Here is a 19,781-nt window from a genome sequence, read left to right as displayed (position 1 = left end):
GAGTGGTTAGACTTATATTAGGAAAAAAAACGTTCAAATATATTTTTAATAAATGAATATGTTTGAATGCATTGCAGGACTGTGCTCATAAGTTTAAGCAATCATATCAGAAATCGTCTTTGGAAATACCACAGCAGTGGAAATTCACATATTGTGCATCAACTTATGTTCACAGATTTGAAAAAAAAATGTAAGTTTTTTTTCCCAATTTTTACATACATTTTATTTTGGGGGTTTTCTTTTGGTTTAAACATTTGGCATTTTATTCATTTTTTTTTTAGGTTTAAAAACCTTTTTTTGTTTTTTTACCCAGTGCAACTACGATGGGCATCAATTATCCACAGATTTTCCGCTATCTACACCCCAGCCCGACCTCTGTTGCCAGTGAATAGCGGGGGTCTACTGTAAAGGCAAAAAACAAAACAAAAAAAAAAACATCCAATGTTTTTTTTTTTCTAAACGAGAAAGACGGCAGTGTATAATATTGTACTTCATAAAAAACTGAGTAATGAAATTATTAACGCGAATGCAAAGCATTAAACGCTTTTCAGTCTGACGTGCTTACCTTGGCCACCAACGTCGGTAACTAAATTAATTGTGGACTATTTTGTCGACTCAGTCTTGAATTGTCAACTAATTTTGGCAGCCGAGTCGGCCGTCACGTACGTATTACGTCACAAGACGTGCGACGGGGCTAAACATACCGCAAAATTTTGGGGGGATTTAAACATACAGTGGGACAATTAAGATATTAGACAACTTCACAAAATTTCAAAATAGATTAGAGCAAACAGATGAACTGGTGAAAAGTCAAAACGTACACCGCATTAAAATTGATGCTGGAGTGAGAGTCAGTCAATGTTACTGCAGTATCTTTTTCTTTTTCTTTTTTGGGAGTTGGGGGGTGGGATCTTTCTATTTTTATTGGTGGGAATAGTTCCATAGTTAATGGTAACGTGTGAGCGTGTGAGGGCCTGCCGAGGTTCTCACAGACGCACCGACGGATGCAAATGGTCGTGCGCGCACGCGCGCGTGAATTGCGCCCTTGACACCTCCCTCCGTGGAAAGACGCGGTCAATGAAAGTGTGTCCCGTGGGAACGCCACTCCGCGACCGCTCTCACTCCTCGCCGTGCGCAGGAAGCCATAAACGAGGTGCGATTCATTTAAACGAGCTGTTAAGTCTTTGGGTCGAGCACCAAAAGGGTTCATATGCACCAAATACGCACATTTCAAATGGGAAATTATGAAATTAGTTTCATCGTGAACAATAATATCAATGGCATGAAATTTTTTTAATGCATGCCATTCAAAATGAATGCATGTCCTTAAGTAGGTAATAATGTCACTAATCAAATATAAATGTCGTGAAATTAATTGACAACATTCATAAAATCACATTAAACAAATGGCATGTTATAAATAAAAAAATCGCAAATGGCAATGATAACAACCTGCAGTAAAAAAAATTCTGTTACATCAATGAAACCGACATTATTTTTAAATGTTTCAGTAATAATAAAAAAGCTCTGAAATAATTGATTACTAAAAAGGCTCAATATAATATACATTTCCCTTTTTACATTTAAATTTACATTTGACTAAGATATGTAATTTTATTTCATTTTTTTGTATGTGGGGTGGGCTTTTGTACCCACAACCTTCTAAATCATCCAGCTAAAGGGCTTCTTTATAATATATATATATATATATATATATATATATATAGCAAGACTACACATAATGACAACATCTACAAAACTTTTTTTTGTCGAAAATGCATTTTAGAAGTAGTCTGAATCACAATGAAATCTACATAAGGAAGAAATAGCACGAGTGTGACATTTTTTATGCAAACGTGGGGACAAACGTTGGCTGCGGGGTGCGACGGTGGGAGAGCGGCCAGCAGACGTTTCCCGTCGCTTGGGGGTAGGGGTGAGGGGGGGGGTGACTTGGCTTCAGTCACACGTTTGTTGACATTTGCAATCAAATGGCACCCACGTGTCATTCCACAACGTTGAAAAAAAAATCAGTTATTTCCACAACCGATTGAATTTACCATTTGCGCAATGTCTTGTTTGTCGCTGAAATGCACTTTCAGACAAAATACATATGTGTATTAAAATTATTGTATCTACTTCTTGATATAGTTAAATAATTTCGCATCATTCGTGGACTGGGGATGTCGTTTAAGAGACCAAAGAAATGTTCTCAGTCGCCTCTCGTGGGAAAGTCGTCCACACTTGAGCTGCATTTGATTGCGCGCCGTTTGTCGTCCGACACTTGTGTGTATAGTGTATGGTCACTAAATCACGCATGCGCAAAAGACAGCCTCGTCGCTTTACTTCAGTAATTTCGAAGTTTAGCCCTGGAATGAAATACACAACACAGCAGACATTTATTGCACTGCAGTTTATCCTCGAGCGGGCCGCACCTCAAACATTTTGACGCAGTCTTTGGTCGGTGCTTGGGTCGCGCATGCGCCTGAGCTTCACGCTGTTTCTGCCGGATGCTTGACACCCCCCACCCCTTACAAATGTTAATATAACACGAGCTGTTCTCACTTCTCAGGGGGCGCGTGCCGCGTGGGTGAGGGGTGGAGGTTGCGTCCACGCGCCCTTGATTAGCGATGGGTGCTGTTGGCACATGCAACCCACCCCCCCACCCGTCCCCATGTTAAACATTAAGAATTCAGGAAAAATAGCAGAAAACGGATGACAGTGCAGACCAAGGCATAAGCATTTGAGTTAGAACTTCCACCCCCCCCAAAAAAAAAAAATATTGATAGAGGAAGGGAGATGCAAGAGGGAAAAAACTCAATTAAAAATTCTAATAAAAATTCACGTTTATCTATGCGTCTACGAAAAAAAAAAAAACAAGAATGTTTGTAGACCAACATAAAATGAGCCAAAAATAGATCATTTGAAAAATGAGTGTGGAGTGAATGGGCGGAGCCTGTGACGAGTCTTTTAAGGTCCGGTTGGGCCCCATTGGGCCAACATCAACTTCCCCTCTGGTGGCCTGCAGTCATGAACACGCCTCAGTGCTGCCACAGGAAGGTACGTCGACCGTTGATTATGATTATTACCGTTGTCGATATTTATCACGCATCATAGCACCGAGGTATACGTCATCGTCATCCTGTCATGACGAAAATGTCACTATTTGACTGCACATATTTTCCACAGAGCTTAAAGCCTCAGGTGGAAAGACGTCGACGAGAAAGAATAAACAGAAGCTTGGAGAACCTCAAAACTCTTTTGCTTGCACCTCAAGTAAATATAACCCTTTTACAAAATGTCAATGCTGGAGTACTTGATCAATAACTAAAGTTATGTGCTTATAAATACTTCAAATTCGGGGACAGACTACATTTACCAAACAAATTTATCGTTATAACGATAATAATTTTCCCATCATGTGTTGGGATTTCCTTGATAGTTCATTATTTTTAAAAAGTAATTACGATATATATTTTTGTGTCTAAGACTGTCTTTCCACGTTTTGTGACTTTTCTTTTACATTATTGGCATTTCTTATTGATTTACATTTCATCAAATTTGGGGTATGATTTTGGAACCTTTTTTTGGTTGACATTTTCAGTAGGTTTTTTTAAGCAGAAAGAATTGGGAGCATTTTTTATTATACATTTATTGTGTTTTTTATTTTATTATGTTATAAATGTTATTTTTTCCCCTCTATTTTTTCTTTACTCGGATGGCCGCATTAAAAACTGGTGGGTTACCCAGCCTTAATCTGAAGACTCATACGAGTAATTCTGAATGTGATACGCAAACCTCCCCTAGCGGTACAGGAAAGAATTTACTGAAATAATTGTTTAAACTGTACACTTTTTTTTTTTAATCCAGTAAAGTGCAGTTGTGTGGAGCCCCTAAAGGGACATGGGGGGGGGGGTGTTAGGTTCTATGCACTTGTAATTAGCTTCAAAGTACAGTAGTTATATGGATATATGATGTGATTTTAATGATTTAACCCATTCGTGGCCAGCGTCCCATATGATTTTCACGCATTATATCCTTCAGTTAATCAAAATATTTAAATGTTTTAATCTGAAGCCATAATTTGGTATCAAGAGAGGGTAACTCATCGGTCAAAGTTAGCAGTTAGATTTTTGGGACGAGATTATAAATTAGTAAAGTTATCATATAACTTAACCATAAACGAAAAGGAAGTGTTATTTCCTTGATTGTGGCTTGTTAGGAGACTTTGAAAAAAATTGTCACCCTGCCCATGAATGGGTTAAAATTGTTGGCAAGTATTTTTGAGGTGGTAGTAAAAAGTTCAAGACCACTACTGTAGAACACTAAAGTTGAACTGAAGACATCGTCAGTACTTTAGTAGTGGAAAATGACTACATTCCTCCTATTAGAAGACAAAAAAAAGTTTGTGTTTTGAAGTGTTTATTTAAAACGGTGCATGTGTACGGCACTGCCGGTGTGTTTGACAGGGATCTGGCGGGCGCAGGTTGGAGAAAGCCGAGATCTTGGAGCGCACAGTCGTCTTCCTGCAGCAACACGCCGACAATGTCGACGGGAAGCAGGAGCTGCCCTCCTACCAACGTGGCTTCTCCTCGTGCCTGCAGAGAGCTGCCCACTTCCTCCAAACTGAACCCAAGGGCCTCCCTGACTCATCTGCCTCCTCACCCACCGCTTCGCCTCCTCCATCTTCTTCATGGACCCCCGGCTCCATCCCAGCTCTCCAAAAGATGCCGAGCACGGCGGGGGTCTTGTGGAGACCCTGGTCCTGATCTCCAACTTGAGTGGACAATGTCGCTGCAATACATCGGAGGACTCTTGTGCGTTCATACTGATGCTGTCATTTCATTAAGGACCAAAATCCACCTGGTTGACGTTTGTACAAAGCATGTTTGCACCTTAACTCTATTTATATGTTGTGTGTAAATAAACCATCCACATCAGTTGCTGTCATTTTACTTTTCTTTAAACTTTAATTAATTAAAACAAAAGCTGGCAAGTGCCCTTAAAAGGAGCTTCATGTGCTTTCCTTTTATCATACTTGGACTCATTTACTTTTAAAAGCCATGATCGTACACACCAAGCTTTTGTAATCTATTAAAATAATAAAACTAAAAATTTCTATCATACGACCCACATGCAGGGGATGTATCACATCGCCTTTTTTTTAATCAAAACTCATAAAATGATGACCAAATACTTTTACAATGTCCTTACGATTTTATTTCTGTTTTTTAAATTAAATCTGAATTCTTGACTCAGAAATAACACACTACACGCCGTAAGTTTTTGCGATTTCGTAGAACGTTTGAATAACGAAGTAAAATAATAATTTAAATAACTAAATCGAATTATTTGAGAAAACAACAATATGGCGGCTCCAAAATGGCGGAAGCAGCAGTCACAAATAATCGTAAACTCGCCTCGTTCTCTTCAGTCGTCCTCGTTTGCATTTCAAAGCGGGGATGGAAGCGTGTGGGCGTGTGACCGTGGGGGATGGACTTACTAGTTACTCCTGTAACCTTGGGAAGACTTCAAAACAGCTCGTAAAACTGTAAAATAAATAAATACAATAAAAACAAGGCTCCCACGAGCTACTAAAGTCTTTTTGGAGGCGGGCTGAGGAGTGGAAACAAAAAGTTAACACAACGGAGTCACATAAAACACACAGAGGATTTTACAATGTCCGACTTTAACTTAATTTTAAAAAGATCGTGCATTCGCCCCATTTGTTAATACATTAAATTTGTTAATACATTAAATGGTTACAAAAATACTTCCCGGCCACCGTAACCATATATGCGTCATCTAATTTGTAACTCCCTCTTTCGTCTGTCAATAACTTTAATCGCAATTATGATTTAATTTCTTCACTTATTACCCTTTCATACATATTTTGGTTTATCACTTTAACATTATGCACGTTTTAAACGTTAAGACTGTGCTTAAGGGGGGGGCTTCTAAAAATGAAAAATGTATTGCACATAGAAGTAGAAACTATATCGAAATGAATGTTTGAAAGCAAACATTTTGAACTGATTTATTTTTTCTACCTGCACGTTTAATACAATTCAACTGTATTTAAGAAATGTAAATCACTGGATTACAAAAACAAAAGATGCTGAAGCTACTGTACGTAACATTATGCCATATAATAAATTAACTCTTTAATGTACCAGTAAAGGGAACCCGCCTACCACTAGTGGAGCGCCTTGATTTGGAAATAAAATCACGAAGTTAAATGAGTGAATGTGACATTTAATTTTCCCTCACAGTATATATATATTTTTTTTTTAAATGAACTTGTCCATCTACTTCCTGGTTTGGAAAGGATTTAGCCACACTTCAAACTTTGTTCCGGCGATTAATAGTGACAGGAAGAGCAATTCTATATCCTTCCGCTAGATGGCAGAAGGTACATAATTTATTGACCTGTGTCAATTACTTTTTGACTACGTAAAGGTTGGGAATCACTACCTTGAGGCGACGGGAATACTGTAGTCACCATATTCCTATTACTATTAGTGCAACATAATACGCTTTTACATTTCACCAAGTAACTCTATGCAATATTATGGTAATATTTAAACATGTTATGGAGAACATCTAGTATTTACACATGACAGTCACATGGCATTAACATGAATCGAATTTTTATTTCAGGCAGAATTTTTTTTCTTCTACTTTATCTGCTGTGGTTGCAGAGATGACACTATGAAATATGTATTCATTTGCAATACACTGTAAACAACTGACCAATATGCACTTAAAAGTAATCACGTAATTATGGAAACCAAAGTAACAGGAGATGGTAACGAGTCACATGATGTTGCCATGAGATGCTGCTTTTCCAGTCTGATGGGATGCATAAAGACGTATAAAAATTAAGTACCCATTCATCCATTTTTAATTTTCACTCCATTTAAAAATAATAATAATCCTGTAATACTGGTGTTGTTAAGGAATATACATTTAGGGACAGTACTCTGCATCAAATAGCAAAAATCTGCCACCCCCCCTTAAACATATTGCTAAATGCCTACATGCGGCAATGCACTAGTTTTGCAGTTTGACAGCTTTGGCCTGACTAGTATGTAATTTTATTCTTGTTAACACCAATTTAGAGTAGAACCCCAATATTGTATAATCTGTAGTATTTCAATGATAAATTCGATGACAAGTGATGGTGGAAGGATATTTTGACTAGCTCGCTGTCGCCATCTAGGGGCAAAGTGACTGAACTTCACTTATCTAATTTTGGCACACAACTTTAAAAAAAAAAAAAAAAAAAGTTAACTTTGGCCACCTTTAAGTAAAGGTAGCATTGCATTTCCATAATCCCCCAAATTTCACTTCCCATGGAAAATTTCCACCCTTTTTCCAACCCTATTCGGCCATTTCTGTTTGGTCCCCCCCCCCTGCGTCAACTGGGTGCTTTGAAGTCTCGGAAACGTCCCGCGTGGCGGCCTCCGCCCCTTCCTCTGCCGCCCCCGCCCGCCCCCCCGCCTCGCTTCCTCTTGTGCGGTCCCGCCTCCTCTTTTTCGTCGCGAGTCCAAAGGTTATCGCAGCGTCCGGGGGCCTGGTACCCGGGCAGGCTTTGATCCAGAGGGTCCTTGGAGAGGAGGATCCAGACGACGGGCAGCTTCCTGCTGACGGTGATGCTGTCGAGGCCGACGGCCGCCTCCAGGGGCTCCCAAACGTCTGTCACCGTGGCGCTGGCCAGCGAGGTGAGCTGATGCAGGCCCCGGACACGCCGCTTCACCAGCTCGGTGCAGGTGATGGCTTTCGACACGCCCTTGCCGCTCGCCGTGAACACCAGCTGGCGGGAGAGGGGGCGGTCCGGGGGGCCGGGAGGACCTTCGTCGACCTCCCCTTCCGCTCCCGTGTCCTTCTCCCCCTGGGGCTTGGCCTCCATGCGGCTCAGGGCGTAGCGCAGCAGATTGCGGATCTTGCTGCCGTCTCTGACGCGCACCTCTGGTGTGTCGGCGGCCTTGTTGAACGGACACACGGACGGATGCTCCACGCTGCGAACCTTACTGTAGTTTTCCATCTGCACCAGCGCACACGGGGAAATATCAAAAACACTTTCCCCACATTGCTATCTATCCTAGAAATAGGCAGATTTTTTTTTTTCTTTCCTGTGGACGATACGGATGAATAGTACTCAGGAAGGCCACTAATTAATATTTGGAGGGGATATTCCTTTCCAGTAAAAGAAAATATTGATATTCAAAATGTAAATAAAAAACTACAACTTCTCACTTCATTTAAATGTCTTTAAGCTACTTTTATTAGACTTTTTTTTTTAAAATCTGAACGTTATTTTTTTTTATATAAATCTAACACACACACACATATATATATATATTACAACTGAGGAAGCACTATTGTATAAATTCAATTCTCAGAGCGTTTGTGGAAGTAAAAAGATGGAAGTTTGATGAAAGCCAACGCTTTGTTTAAAAATTCTAACAAAAAGTGCAAAGAGGACTAAAGGTTTTTTTAAAAAAAAAAGGTTTTCTGCAGTAAATCATTTTCCAACATTTTAATAGAACTGAAATATTAATCTTTCACATTTTTTTCCATTTCTCACAAAAACAAAGAGCAACAATTAGGGGAAAATGGATGGGGATAAACAGTTCCCCTGAAGAACCTCCAAATTCAATTTATTTATTGGCTGTCCTCCAAAAAAATCATTATTAATGAAGGCATGTCCAAATATGCAAAGGGATAAAAAGTATGAGCAGTCTATCAATGTTAAATTAACAAAAGAGTATTTATTTAATACAAATAGGCCTGTATCTTTAACAGTCTTCAGCAGCAACAGCAAAATAAATATAGTGTACTTCCACTTGATTGTAAATTATGCACAAGGAATGTTTTATATTATTTTTATTTGGTGGTGTGGTGTGCCTTGAGATTTGTATTCGTGTAAAATACGAGTTAGCTCACGAAAAAGTGGGAAACCCTGACTCTCATATCACGTATTGTAATGGTGCAGCACACCCTAACGTAGTTTTACACATCGTAATCTCGTAACTGTGGTAAAAAAGGTCACATTGTTATAGTGTTATAATATTTTACAATATACAAGTTTGTTAAAAGATGTTAGCATGAAGAACTTGCCTCACCTGAGGCTAAAAATGCAAACGTTTCCACAACTTGGTTGGTTTGTAGCTGGTTTGAGTAGCATCATAAAGTAAATGTAAAACTGACGGCTCAAATAATTGTGAATTTTTTTTTTCCTGGGGGGAGGTGGAAGGTTAAAAATGTAGATGAGGTAACGAGGAAGCTACTGCAAGTGGGCAACTAGCTAGCTAACTGGCTAGTGATCCGACTAAACTGTAAGCAAGGTGCTAGACGAGCGTTTCGGTTAGCAGCCATGCTACAGTAGATTTCTCGACTCGGTCGTTCCCAAAGCAACATCGCAATTGACACAACTTGTGTTCTCGCGTTAAACAGGAAACGTTACTCACTTGGAGTCCTCCTTTTGGTTTTCTTTCTTTATTTCTCTCTCTCGAGCGTCTTTTTCACATGTTTAGTGTGGGAACTCTCACGCTGCCGTAAAGTGGAGACGAGTGACGCAAAAGGCCCTGCTTGACGGCTGCGTTTGGAGGGAGGCGTGGCTCTCTGTGCGTGGGTGTGAATTTATGAATGAATGATGATGATGATGATGATGGCGATAAAGGGGGCGCAGGTACTGACCGGTACGACATGTTGTTTCTGAGATAAAAGTTGAAGTAGTGCAGGCTGAACAAACTAACTTTTGACTTTTACTCTCAGGATGGAGTTTTTCTCCAAACAATTTGTCATTTTGCGGGACGTTTGCAATACATGAAAGTTCATGATATACAGAGATGTCAGAAATATTTTTACCCGTCTTAACCGTCCGGCACACGTTAAACATATTTGAACTTGGCCAACCATTAATTTTCTTTGCCGCCTATCCTCACAAGGGTCTTGGGGAGTGCTGGAGCCTATCCCAGCTGTCAACGGGCAGGAGGCGGGGTACACCCTAAACTGGTTGCCAGCCAATCGCAGGGCACGTTGAGACAAACAGGCACACTGACAATCACACCTACGGGCAATTTAGAGTCTCCAGTTAATGTTGCATGTTTTTGGGATGTGGGAGGAAACCGGAGTGCTCGGAGAAAACCCACACGGGCACGGGGAGAACATGCAAACTCCACACAGGCAGGGCCGGGATCGAACCCGGGTCCTCAGAACTGTGCGGCCAACGCTTTACCAGCTGATCCACTCTATTTAAACTTAATGAGCACTAAAAGTTTTCAGGGAAACTTAATTTATTCCTTTGCTCCTGTTTGTCACTCTTGCACGATCAGTTCTTCCAATAAGAGGCACCGTGTGTGGGCCTCAATTTGTTTATTAACTGCTTCTTTCAAGATCAATGCAAAAACTGAGACATTAAAACCATAAAAATGAAATTTTGACTTTTCCTTCAAATTATTTGTGTCCAAATAATTTGCCATTTTCCCCACGAATGAAAGTGCACCAGCTTAATGCCAACATCGTTCATTTTCTTTGCCGCTTATCCTCACGACGGTCGTGGGGAGTGTTGGAGCCCGTCCCAGCTGTCAACGGGCAGGAGGTGGGGTACACCCTGAGCTGGTCGCCAGCCAATCGCGGGGCACATAGAGACAAACAGTCGCACTCGCAATCACATCGAGAAGCAATTTAGATTGTTCAATTAATGTTACATGTTTTTCGGATGTGTGAGGAAACCGGAGTGCCTGGAGAAAACCCACACAGGAGGAGAACATGCAAACTCCACACAGGCGGGGCCGGGATTGAACCCAGGTCCTCAGAACTGTGAGGCCAATGCTTTACCAGCTGAGTCCACCGTGCCGCCCTAATGCCAACATATAATGCAAAATGCCACAGACAGGCTAATATTCCAGGGATGCGAACTATGAACAGCAATAAAACTGGGCTTCACTGGATTCAAAAACATCTCCTGATGCATGTTGACTTAGATTTGCAGGAGTATACCTAAAAAACTGGTTCATAAATTAAAAACAAAAACTTAGCAATATAAAATTTGGTAAATATGTCTATCACGAGAAGACACACAAAAAAGCCTCAAGAAGCTGTTCCCTAAAAGCTACAGGAAGTCTGCCAATTTGGTTTAAAGCAGGCATCCAACGGCCCCTCTACGACCAACTAGTTGCAGAGTTTGTTTGAAAATTCAGCCCCCAAAACCACTTCCCCTTAACAACATGAAATTTGATCGATTCGTCAATCATGAGGAAGCCCACGAAAAAAAAGTGTAAAAAAATCCATTGTGACATTCAGGAAACACGGCAATCATGAGCCGAACCAGAAAAATGTCTCAAGAAACCCACGTCAAAAAAGACAACATACTGGTTTGACACGGCCATTTTTTAGTCCATTTGGCCATTTCCGAGGGTCCTTCGAAGACCAACTGGTCCTAGAGATTTGATAATGATGCTACTAAATTGAAACCATGTACACAAGAAAACTGGACGAGCCTGGTTGTGCACGAGCCCATTTCGCACTTCATTCATTGCTTGGCTCTGGCTCGGATCAGCAGGCGATGTGAAGTCCGCTCTCGTAATCATCGTGTTTATTATCCTTTTGACGAGTCGATGATTGAATGAGGGATCGGTTTTTGGGGGGAGGTCTCAACATAACTGAGAACCTTTTTTTTTGACGGGTGGAAGTCGGAGGGGTTGTTGCGAACACGTTGAAGCCTGGTAAATGAATCACTACAACCCAGCCGCTCTGAAAACTCACTCAGTAGTGCCTCCTGGAAAGTTTGCAAAATTCTGCCACCAACGCTACTTTCATTGAAATTGAGTGGACATCAGAATCATATTTGTCCTAACAGGACGCATGAAAAAGTCAGAAGCATCCGTGGCCATAATTGTACAGGAAGTCCCCCATTTTGGTCCGGAGGAGCCTTTGGGGGGGGATTTCCAGGGTTCGACTTTGACGAACCATCACGGAATTCAACTAAATGAGTCTCAATTGGAAGCAGGTATGTTCAACTAATGGACAACATTACATCCATCCATCCATTTTATTCGCCACTTATCCTCACGAGGGTCGCTGGGAGTGCTGGAGCCTATCCCGGCTGTCAACGGGCAGGAGGCGGGTTATACCCTGAACTGGTTGCCAGCCAATCGCAGGGCGCATCGAGACAAACAACCACACTCACAATCACACCTATGGGCAATTTAGAGTGTCCAAATAATGATGCATGTTTTTGGGATGTGGGAGGAAACCGGAGTACCCGGAGAAAACCCACGCAGGCATGGGGAGAACACCCAAACTACACACAGGCGGGGTCGGGATCGAACCCGGGTCCTCAGAATTGTGCGGCCAATGCTTCACCAGCTGCCCACTGTCCCGCCCAATCAGAATCATATTTGTCCCAACAGGATGTATGAAAAAGTCAGAAGAATCCGTGGCCATAATTGTAGAGGAAGTCCGCCATTTTGGTCCGGAGGAGCCTTGGGGGGGGGGGGGGGTAATTCCAGGGTTCGACTTTGACGAACCATCAGGGGATCCTTCTAAATGAGTCTCAATTGGAAGCAGATATATTAAACAAATGGAAAACATTCTGATTATGATTTTTTTTTTTTTTTTTGCATAGACCATGTAAAATTTGATGACCTTGGGGATAAAAGGGCCCCTTCGTGTTTGCTGATTTCATTTACTGAAGTTGTGCAAAAAATGAAAATATTTTTCTTCTTAACTCTTTTACTTGAGTGTGTGTGTGTGTAGGAGGGGGTGGTCTTGAGTGGGGGGGGTGGGGGCGTGTCCAGCAGGACCCAGGCAGCACCTCCCTACAAGGCCGTTTTATCGCAGCGTTTGGCGTGCAGTGGACGTCCGAGCCGTGACTTGTAAGTGTCTCTCTCTCTCTTTCTCTCTCCCCTTTTTTTTTTATTTGTGCATGACATTCGCGTTGTGCGTGATTGTGAGTTGATGTTGATAATGATGAATGTCATAATTCAAAAAAAAAAAGCCTCTCAGGTGCTTCCCATGTGTACTTGTTAAATGCTTGAAAGAGATTCTGGGTTACTGATGAATTAAATTGGCGTCTGAACATTGGAGACAAAAAGCGTCAAAATGAATAACACCCACGCGAGCGCACACGATGGCGACTGGAATGTTTCTCAGGAAAGTCGAGCTTGTAGGTTGGGACCACGCGAAATGTGGTTTGTATAAATGTGAAAATGAAAAGCCGTTTTGATGGCTGAAGCATGTTAAGTGCAAGTGGAACCAGAAGGATGTATGGTGGCGGGGTGGGGTGGGGCCTCCGGCAACCTCCGGAACCCAGACCCACAGACCCCCACTCGTCTCCAACGTTTGCGGGTTGGACTTTTTAAATCACCACAATTGGCCTTTTTTCATTTGCTGCAACAATGCAAGAACAAAAAAAAAGACAATTAAAAATGTCCTTAAAACACTAATGCTTTATTTAAATTACCACAACAAATACTTTTTAATTACACTTTTTTTTTTTTTGGATCATGTAAAAACTCTTAGTGGTTTAGTGATGTGAAAATGGGACAAAATGACGGTCTTGAAAACAAGACAATGAGCTCTTAAGCATACATTTGATGTTTTGCCAGCATTTGTCCCAAATGATCTTCCATAGTTTGAGGCTGGAGCCTGTAAATTCCTGCCGGTGCAGCTCATATGTTTTCACTTCTGGATGTTTAAGTTTTATATACACGATGTGCACGTTAATCTCTTACGTTCACTACGTCCGGGCGTGTGGCCCGGGGGCCACGTATTCATCTGGCCCGCTGAGCCCTTGACACGCCCGAGAAGCCAATACAATCAATTACATTCTATGAAAATGAAAATTGGTTCGTTAAAATATATTTCTTCCTTTTTTAACATTTTATTTCATTTATTCAATCTATTTTTGATGACTTTGGGTAATTTGGCTCATTATCCATTCATCCATACAGCTTCAATTTCCATCCATCCATTCTCTTCGCCGCTTATCCTCACGAGGGTCGCGGGGAGGGCTGGAACCTATGGGCAGGAGGCGGGGTACACCCAGAACTGGTTGCCAGCCAATCATAGGGCACAATCACACCTTGGGGTAATTTAGAGTGTCCAATTGATGTTGCATGTTTTTGGGATGTGGGAGGAAACCAGAGTATCCAGAGAAAACCCACGCAGACACAGGGAGAACATGCAAGCTCCACGCAGGCGGGTCCGGGATTGAACCGGGGACCTCAGAACTGTGGGGCCAACGCTTTACCAGCTGAGCCCACCGTGCCGCCCAGCTTCAATTTAGTATATAAAAAAAACATAAAACTAGAGTCACTGGCACCGTGGGATCGATTCCCGCTCAGTGATGGTGTCGATATCTGCCCTGTGACTGACTGGCGACCAGTTCAGGGTGTAGTCCGCTAGCTGGGATAGGCTCCAGTTTTCCCGCAAGCCTTGTGAGGATAAGCGGCTTGGATAATGACATGACAAAATTTAAAACGAGACTAAAATAATCTGAAACATTTTACTCACACATTTTAACTATTCGTTCCAGACATACCCTCGCTCGGTGTTGTATACAGACGATATAACATTTTTTTTAAATATTGCTGTATGCCTCCCAGTCTTTGCAAGCATACCTAAACTTCTTAAAATACACTTTTTAATGTAGCGCTTAGTGCCTGTTTTCACTCTCTTGCTGTCAAGAAACGGGAGCCTATTGCATGACCTCAGCCCGCGGAAAAGAAGAAGACTCTCTTGCTCGCACAATTCTTCTGCTTGCTGTATGCATTTTTTTGTCACACCCAGAAGTATTTTACCTTCATATTCACACATAAAACTAAAGAGAAGGAATCGTGGTATATTTAATCTCCAAAATGTTTCACCAAGTCATGTACTTTTATCCGAAGAAAGTCTTTTAGCTTAACGGGAACATTCTGTAAATTGGAAAATGCCATAGACAGGCTAGCAGAAATGATCATGGATGAGGGAGCATTATAAACATTCAAACAAGTGCTACTTTAAAACACAACTTAGCGAGCTAGCTATACATCAAATCAAGTACAGGTGTCAAACTCGAGGCTCGGGGACTAGATGCGGCCCGTCATAGGATTGTATGTGGCCCGCGAAGGCAAGTAATGTGTATCAACTTATCTGATTTTTGTTCAAATCTGTACCAAATTTTCAAATGGTCATATCATAAATGATGACGGCGGCACGGTGGATCAGCTAGTAAAGCGTTGGCCTCACAGTTCTGAGGTCCAGGGTTCAATCCCGGGCCCGCCTGTGGGGAGTTTGCATGTTCTTCCCGTGCCTGCGTGGGTTTTCTCCCACATCCCAAAAACATGCAACATTAATTGGGCACTCTATATTGCCCGTAGGTGTGATTCTGAGTGCGGTTGTTTGTCTTTGAGCATAAGCGGCTAAGAAAATGGATGGGTAGATAAATTATGACGAGATATTGCAAGATTTTTTGTGTTACTCAACTTCAACAAGAGTTGAAAAACCGATTCACACTTGACTTCTGATTCTAAGACTAGTCGGTAAATTTAACGTTTAAGATTTTCTCCGTTTTAGTCATAATGGCCCTCTGATAGAAACCATAACTACAATGTGGCCCGTGATAAAAATGAGTTTGACGCCCCTGAAATTGAGCAAACAGCAACACAGACGCATAGAACGATTATTACAAGTGCGTAGTTGGGGACCTTCTCCGCTTCTTCTTTCTTACGCTGCATCTCTTCTCGTGGACCAGTGTGCAATCTTTCCCGTGTTCCTAGTTGTGGGTGGGGTGGGGGGGGGGGCCTGAGTGACTAACTTTTATGTGACACGCACACCTGTGTAGAAATTCAGCCCACTGCAGCCACCAGAAGTGAATCATGTGTTTTGTTTGTGTTATGCACAAAATAATAAGATGTTTTTCGGCCCACTGATGACGCACTGTGATGAAGCATTGAAAATCATTCAAAGGTGCTTTTTTTTGGAGGCAGGGGGGCTGAATTTCCATTCTCTTTTTCTTTCTTCTTTTCTAAAGAAGCGTGGGTTGAGAATTTTTGGATTTTTTTCCCCAAGAACATAATTTGCACATCCTATCCTTATAATCCAAGAGGAGGCATAAATCCCGCCCGTTCATCATCAGTTGCTGTGGGTCGTGTTGCGTTCAGAGGTCATGGGACACTTTCAAGAAAGGCAAAATCGATGAGAAGCTTATGTGTCGACCGATCAAAGGTTCAGATTAAGATCCACGTAGGAAGTTGGACCCGGCTTGTCCACCTCCCTTGCTCAAGGGCGGAAAGCGGGTGGCCCCTCTCCTCCAAACAAGGGACACTCTCTTGGTGTCCGGCTGGGGCGGAAAAAATAAAATTGGTTGAAGCCCCTCGGAGTGATCGGATGTTCACTGGGAAACCAAATGTAAACGCAACTTAAATTAATTATTATTTATTAGTCGTAATATTTTTCATCTTTCATTTGCCTTTGAATTCAACTCAAATTGCGATTAATGTGGCTCCCATCCAGTAGGGGGCGACATTACATATTGTTAAAAAAATATTAAAAGCAGTACTGATGCATCCTTGTATCCCTTGAAAGACGCTTTATAAAGTTGTTATTCTTAAAAAAAAAAAAAAAAGTTTGGTTGTGTTTAATGTCAGCTGTTGGTCAACATCTTCTACTTCCTGTCATATTCAGGAAGTCGAAGAAGGGCGCACGCAGCGACAAACCACTTTAAGCTTTTCCGTGATGACCAGATGAAACTATTCAAACACACAAAAAGAAAATCACACACACGCACTAAATGACTCATGTGTCAAATGTAAGCAGACCACACACGCAGAAACGAGCACACGCACACGACCTTCGACCTTTGACGATAACGCCGCGGCTCCTTTTCCGCTTCAGCAATAATACAAATTGTGTTATTCTTAATATGAACGTCACCAATTCACCAGAGGAACTTAACATTCTCATCAAGATGGGAAAAATAGACAATTTGATATGTACATTAAAACTATCCATTCATCCATCGCTTATCCGCTTATCCTCACAAAGGTCGGGGGTACATTGAAAATCTTTTCAATTAAATAATTTCATTTATTTTATGTGAAAGCAACATATTAGTAGATTATGTAACATTATATTTGTTAAATTATATTTTAAAAAGATAAATTATTATGGTTGAAATAAATATACATATAAATTCTGTTTTATTTTTAAAAATAATTGGGTAATTAATAATAATTCATTTAACTAGGAAAAAAATACAGTTTTAAATTAAAATGAGTAATGTACTGTGGGTCCTTGTGTATTTTTAAACTTCTACCTTATCTCCAAATGACTTGTCCCTTCCGGCCCCTTTCAAAATATCAAACGTGGCCACTGAGCACAAAAGCTTTCCCACCACCGCTGAAGGCTTTTATGTTGCGGTTGAGTCACTTGTTGACTCTTTTGGCTCCCGTGTTGCTGTTGACTCCCTCTCCTTAATGGCCGGATCAGGATAAGCTACTGCCATGAAATCCTGCCGTGTCTTCGACAGTCACTGGCAAGACTACATGACATGTATACGATATCCCCGTATTCATTATTATTATTATCTTTTTTTAACGATCATTAGGCTGCATCTTGCCAAATCAAATGATGTCACGAGCTCATGTTAGCAGTAAAAATCCTGCAAAATCACGCCAGTGTTCTGTCAACTCATCCCCTAAACTTTTGGGAAACACGTTTTTGCACGCCTCTGAACAGATCGGAAACAGAGATATTTGAGCTGTGTGTGGTCAGTCATCTGTCCTAGTAAATCAACATTTTTCATGATTATTATTTTATTATTAATCACCATTAAGAATTACAATTCAATACTTGAAAATAATAAATTACAATTATTAGTATTATGTAATAACACTATTATTATTGTCTAGATGCATCCAGAAAATGGCACCAAAACAATACTTTTGTATTAGAAAGGGTTTTACTTACTGGTGAGTTTTACAGGCAATAAATGAGGATAAGTTGGCCCAAATTGTTGTGATTGTTGTTTCCACGTATACACAGGGGTTCACAACTTCATGTTTGTCGCTTGGGAGAATATCCTTTTCAAATTAGCAGATAAAGAACAGTTATGTACTCCACTGTCACTCCTATAAACCTTTGAAAATAGATATTGTAATGAAAAATACAAATAACATTATTCACTTCAATGTCTATGCGAAAAAATAAATATGAGCGGAGAGCGCGTCATCCATGCGCAAAGTTGCGGAAGTCTCATTCGACATCGCCATATTGCCTGCAGCGTCGTCAGCAGATGTTACACCGGGACATTCGCCATTGGAAAACAAGTTGTGGCAACTTGCTATGAAACACGGAAGCTCTTTTCAAAGAAGAGAACATCTCAAAATCGAGTGAAACGACCTGGGCAATATTACCCTATCATTTTGAGACATATTTCGATGATACACGGATCACTTCTAACGAACAACAGACTTCCTGACAGTATGGAGCGTACTCAGGAGGACCCATGCCGGGCGGGGGGGTGAGCTCCTTTCTCCTCCCAAACGTGGAAAAACCACCTCCACGTCGGGGCCAACACGGAAGCCGTCGCCGGCGAGCACACGCCCGAAGTGGTGTGCCCAGACAGCAGTGGCCGGTGGGGGGGAGAGCCGGGCCAAACCACCTCTCCGCCTGATTCACCTCCGAGTCGGGGGTTAATGCCGGGCACAGCCGGTGGCGATCCACAAGACCGTGCGTAGGTCGTCCTTCCGGCTGCTGCGCGGAAGTCGTCCGACATGCAAATTGACACATTTAGCACCCCTGACTTATGTACGCTGATCTTTCGTTACGTTCTGACAGGATCATGCCGCCCCACGCCACCATCTATTATTTTTTTTAGTCGCTCTATCCACACCTATCTGTCATTTGGAACCCACAAAGTGCTCATCCTCTGCACGCATGCAATCCATTTTTCACGACGGAGTCTTTTTGAAAAGTACGAAGAGTAAATCCATCCTCCCGAGTGTTTGAACAATATCCAGCAATACAACGAGCCAGCATTTTGGCTAACACGAAGGTCTTGGCTGTCATGATGCAGTGGTACGTTCAACTGATTTCACTGCAGATCACTTCAAGAAGTGATGGTGCAAGTGTGAGTGTAAAAGGTCGTCTGTCTTTTTCTACGTGGCCTGCCGCTGGCCGGGCCGACCGGTTCAGGGTCACCCAAAGTCGGCCGGGCCGACCGGTTTAGGGTCACTCAAAGTCGGCCGGGAGAGGCTCCGGCATCCTGCAACCCACTTTTGAAGATGCATGGGTGGAAGACGTTATTCCACATGATGAAAACCAGTACTCCAATGTGTCATCAGGACACACGAAATGACAAACATGCTGATTTCCCACCACACAGCCGGTCTTGCATTCCTCTAATTATTCCGATAGACTATCAATACTATAATATTAAAAAGGATATGTGACAATATTTCATCTTTTCTGACCCCATTAGTTAGATGGAATGCGGTTGATGTGGTTTTGCTTCATCTAACCCGCACAGCCTGTCTCGATATCGCACAATTAAGAAACATGGCGGCATGCCTCGCTATCGCAGCTGCATAAAAAGCTCGCTATGAATAATGCGGTCAAAGGCTTTGAAGGCATAAAAAAAATGTATTGTGGCTTTTATACTGTGGTCAGTGACAAGTTCTTTTAACGCTTAAACAAATCAGTACCATGATTAGTTTTGAAAAAGTATGAGGAGGTGACATTGACGTGATTTTCACAAACATCCCAGCCCGCTGAGGGAAACCGAAACGACG

The 19,781-nt window shown here is 41.7% G+C and overlaps 2 protein-coding genes across 2 annotated transcripts; one reads left to right on the top strand and one right to left on the bottom strand.

Moving 5' to 3' along the window:
- The first annotated feature begins 2,663 nt into the window (after positions 1–2,663).
- Positions 2,664–7,262, top strand: LOC133501404 (transcription factor HES-7.1-B-like). Its single transcript, XM_061821149.1, has 3 exons — positions 2,664–3,057; positions 3,187–3,273; positions 4,467–7,262. Exons 1-3 carry the CDS (start codon positions 3,028–3,030, stop codon positions 4,764–4,766), a joined length of 417 nt encoding a protein of 138 aa, XP_061677133.1. The 5' UTR covers positions 2,664–3,027; the 3' UTR covers positions 4,767–7,262.
- Positions 7,263–7,405: 143 nt separating this feature from the next.
- Positions 7,406–9,627, bottom strand: rpp25l (ribonuclease P/MRP 25 subunit-like). The gene is made up of 2 exons (XM_061821148.1): positions 9,471–9,627; positions 7,406–8,044 (listed from the first exon to the last, which is right to left on the bottom strand). The coding sequence occupies exon 2, from the start codon at positions 8,042–8,044 to the stop codon at positions 7,418–7,420; it is 627 nt and encodes a 208-aa protein (XP_061677132.1). The 5' UTR covers positions 9,471–9,627; the 3' UTR covers positions 7,406–7,417.
- Between the last annotated feature and the right edge of the window lie 10,154 nt (positions 9,628–19,781).

The sequence above is a fragment of the Syngnathoides biaculeatus genome, chromosome 5 (genome assembly GCF_019802595.1).
Source record: "Syngnathoides biaculeatus isolate LvHL_M chromosome 5, ASM1980259v1, whole genome shotgun sequence".
Lineage (NCBI taxonomy): Eukaryota > Metazoa > Chordata > Actinopteri > Syngnathiformes > Syngnathidae > Syngnathoides > Syngnathoides biaculeatus.
This window is presented reverse-complemented; position numbering and strand designations above follow the sequence as displayed.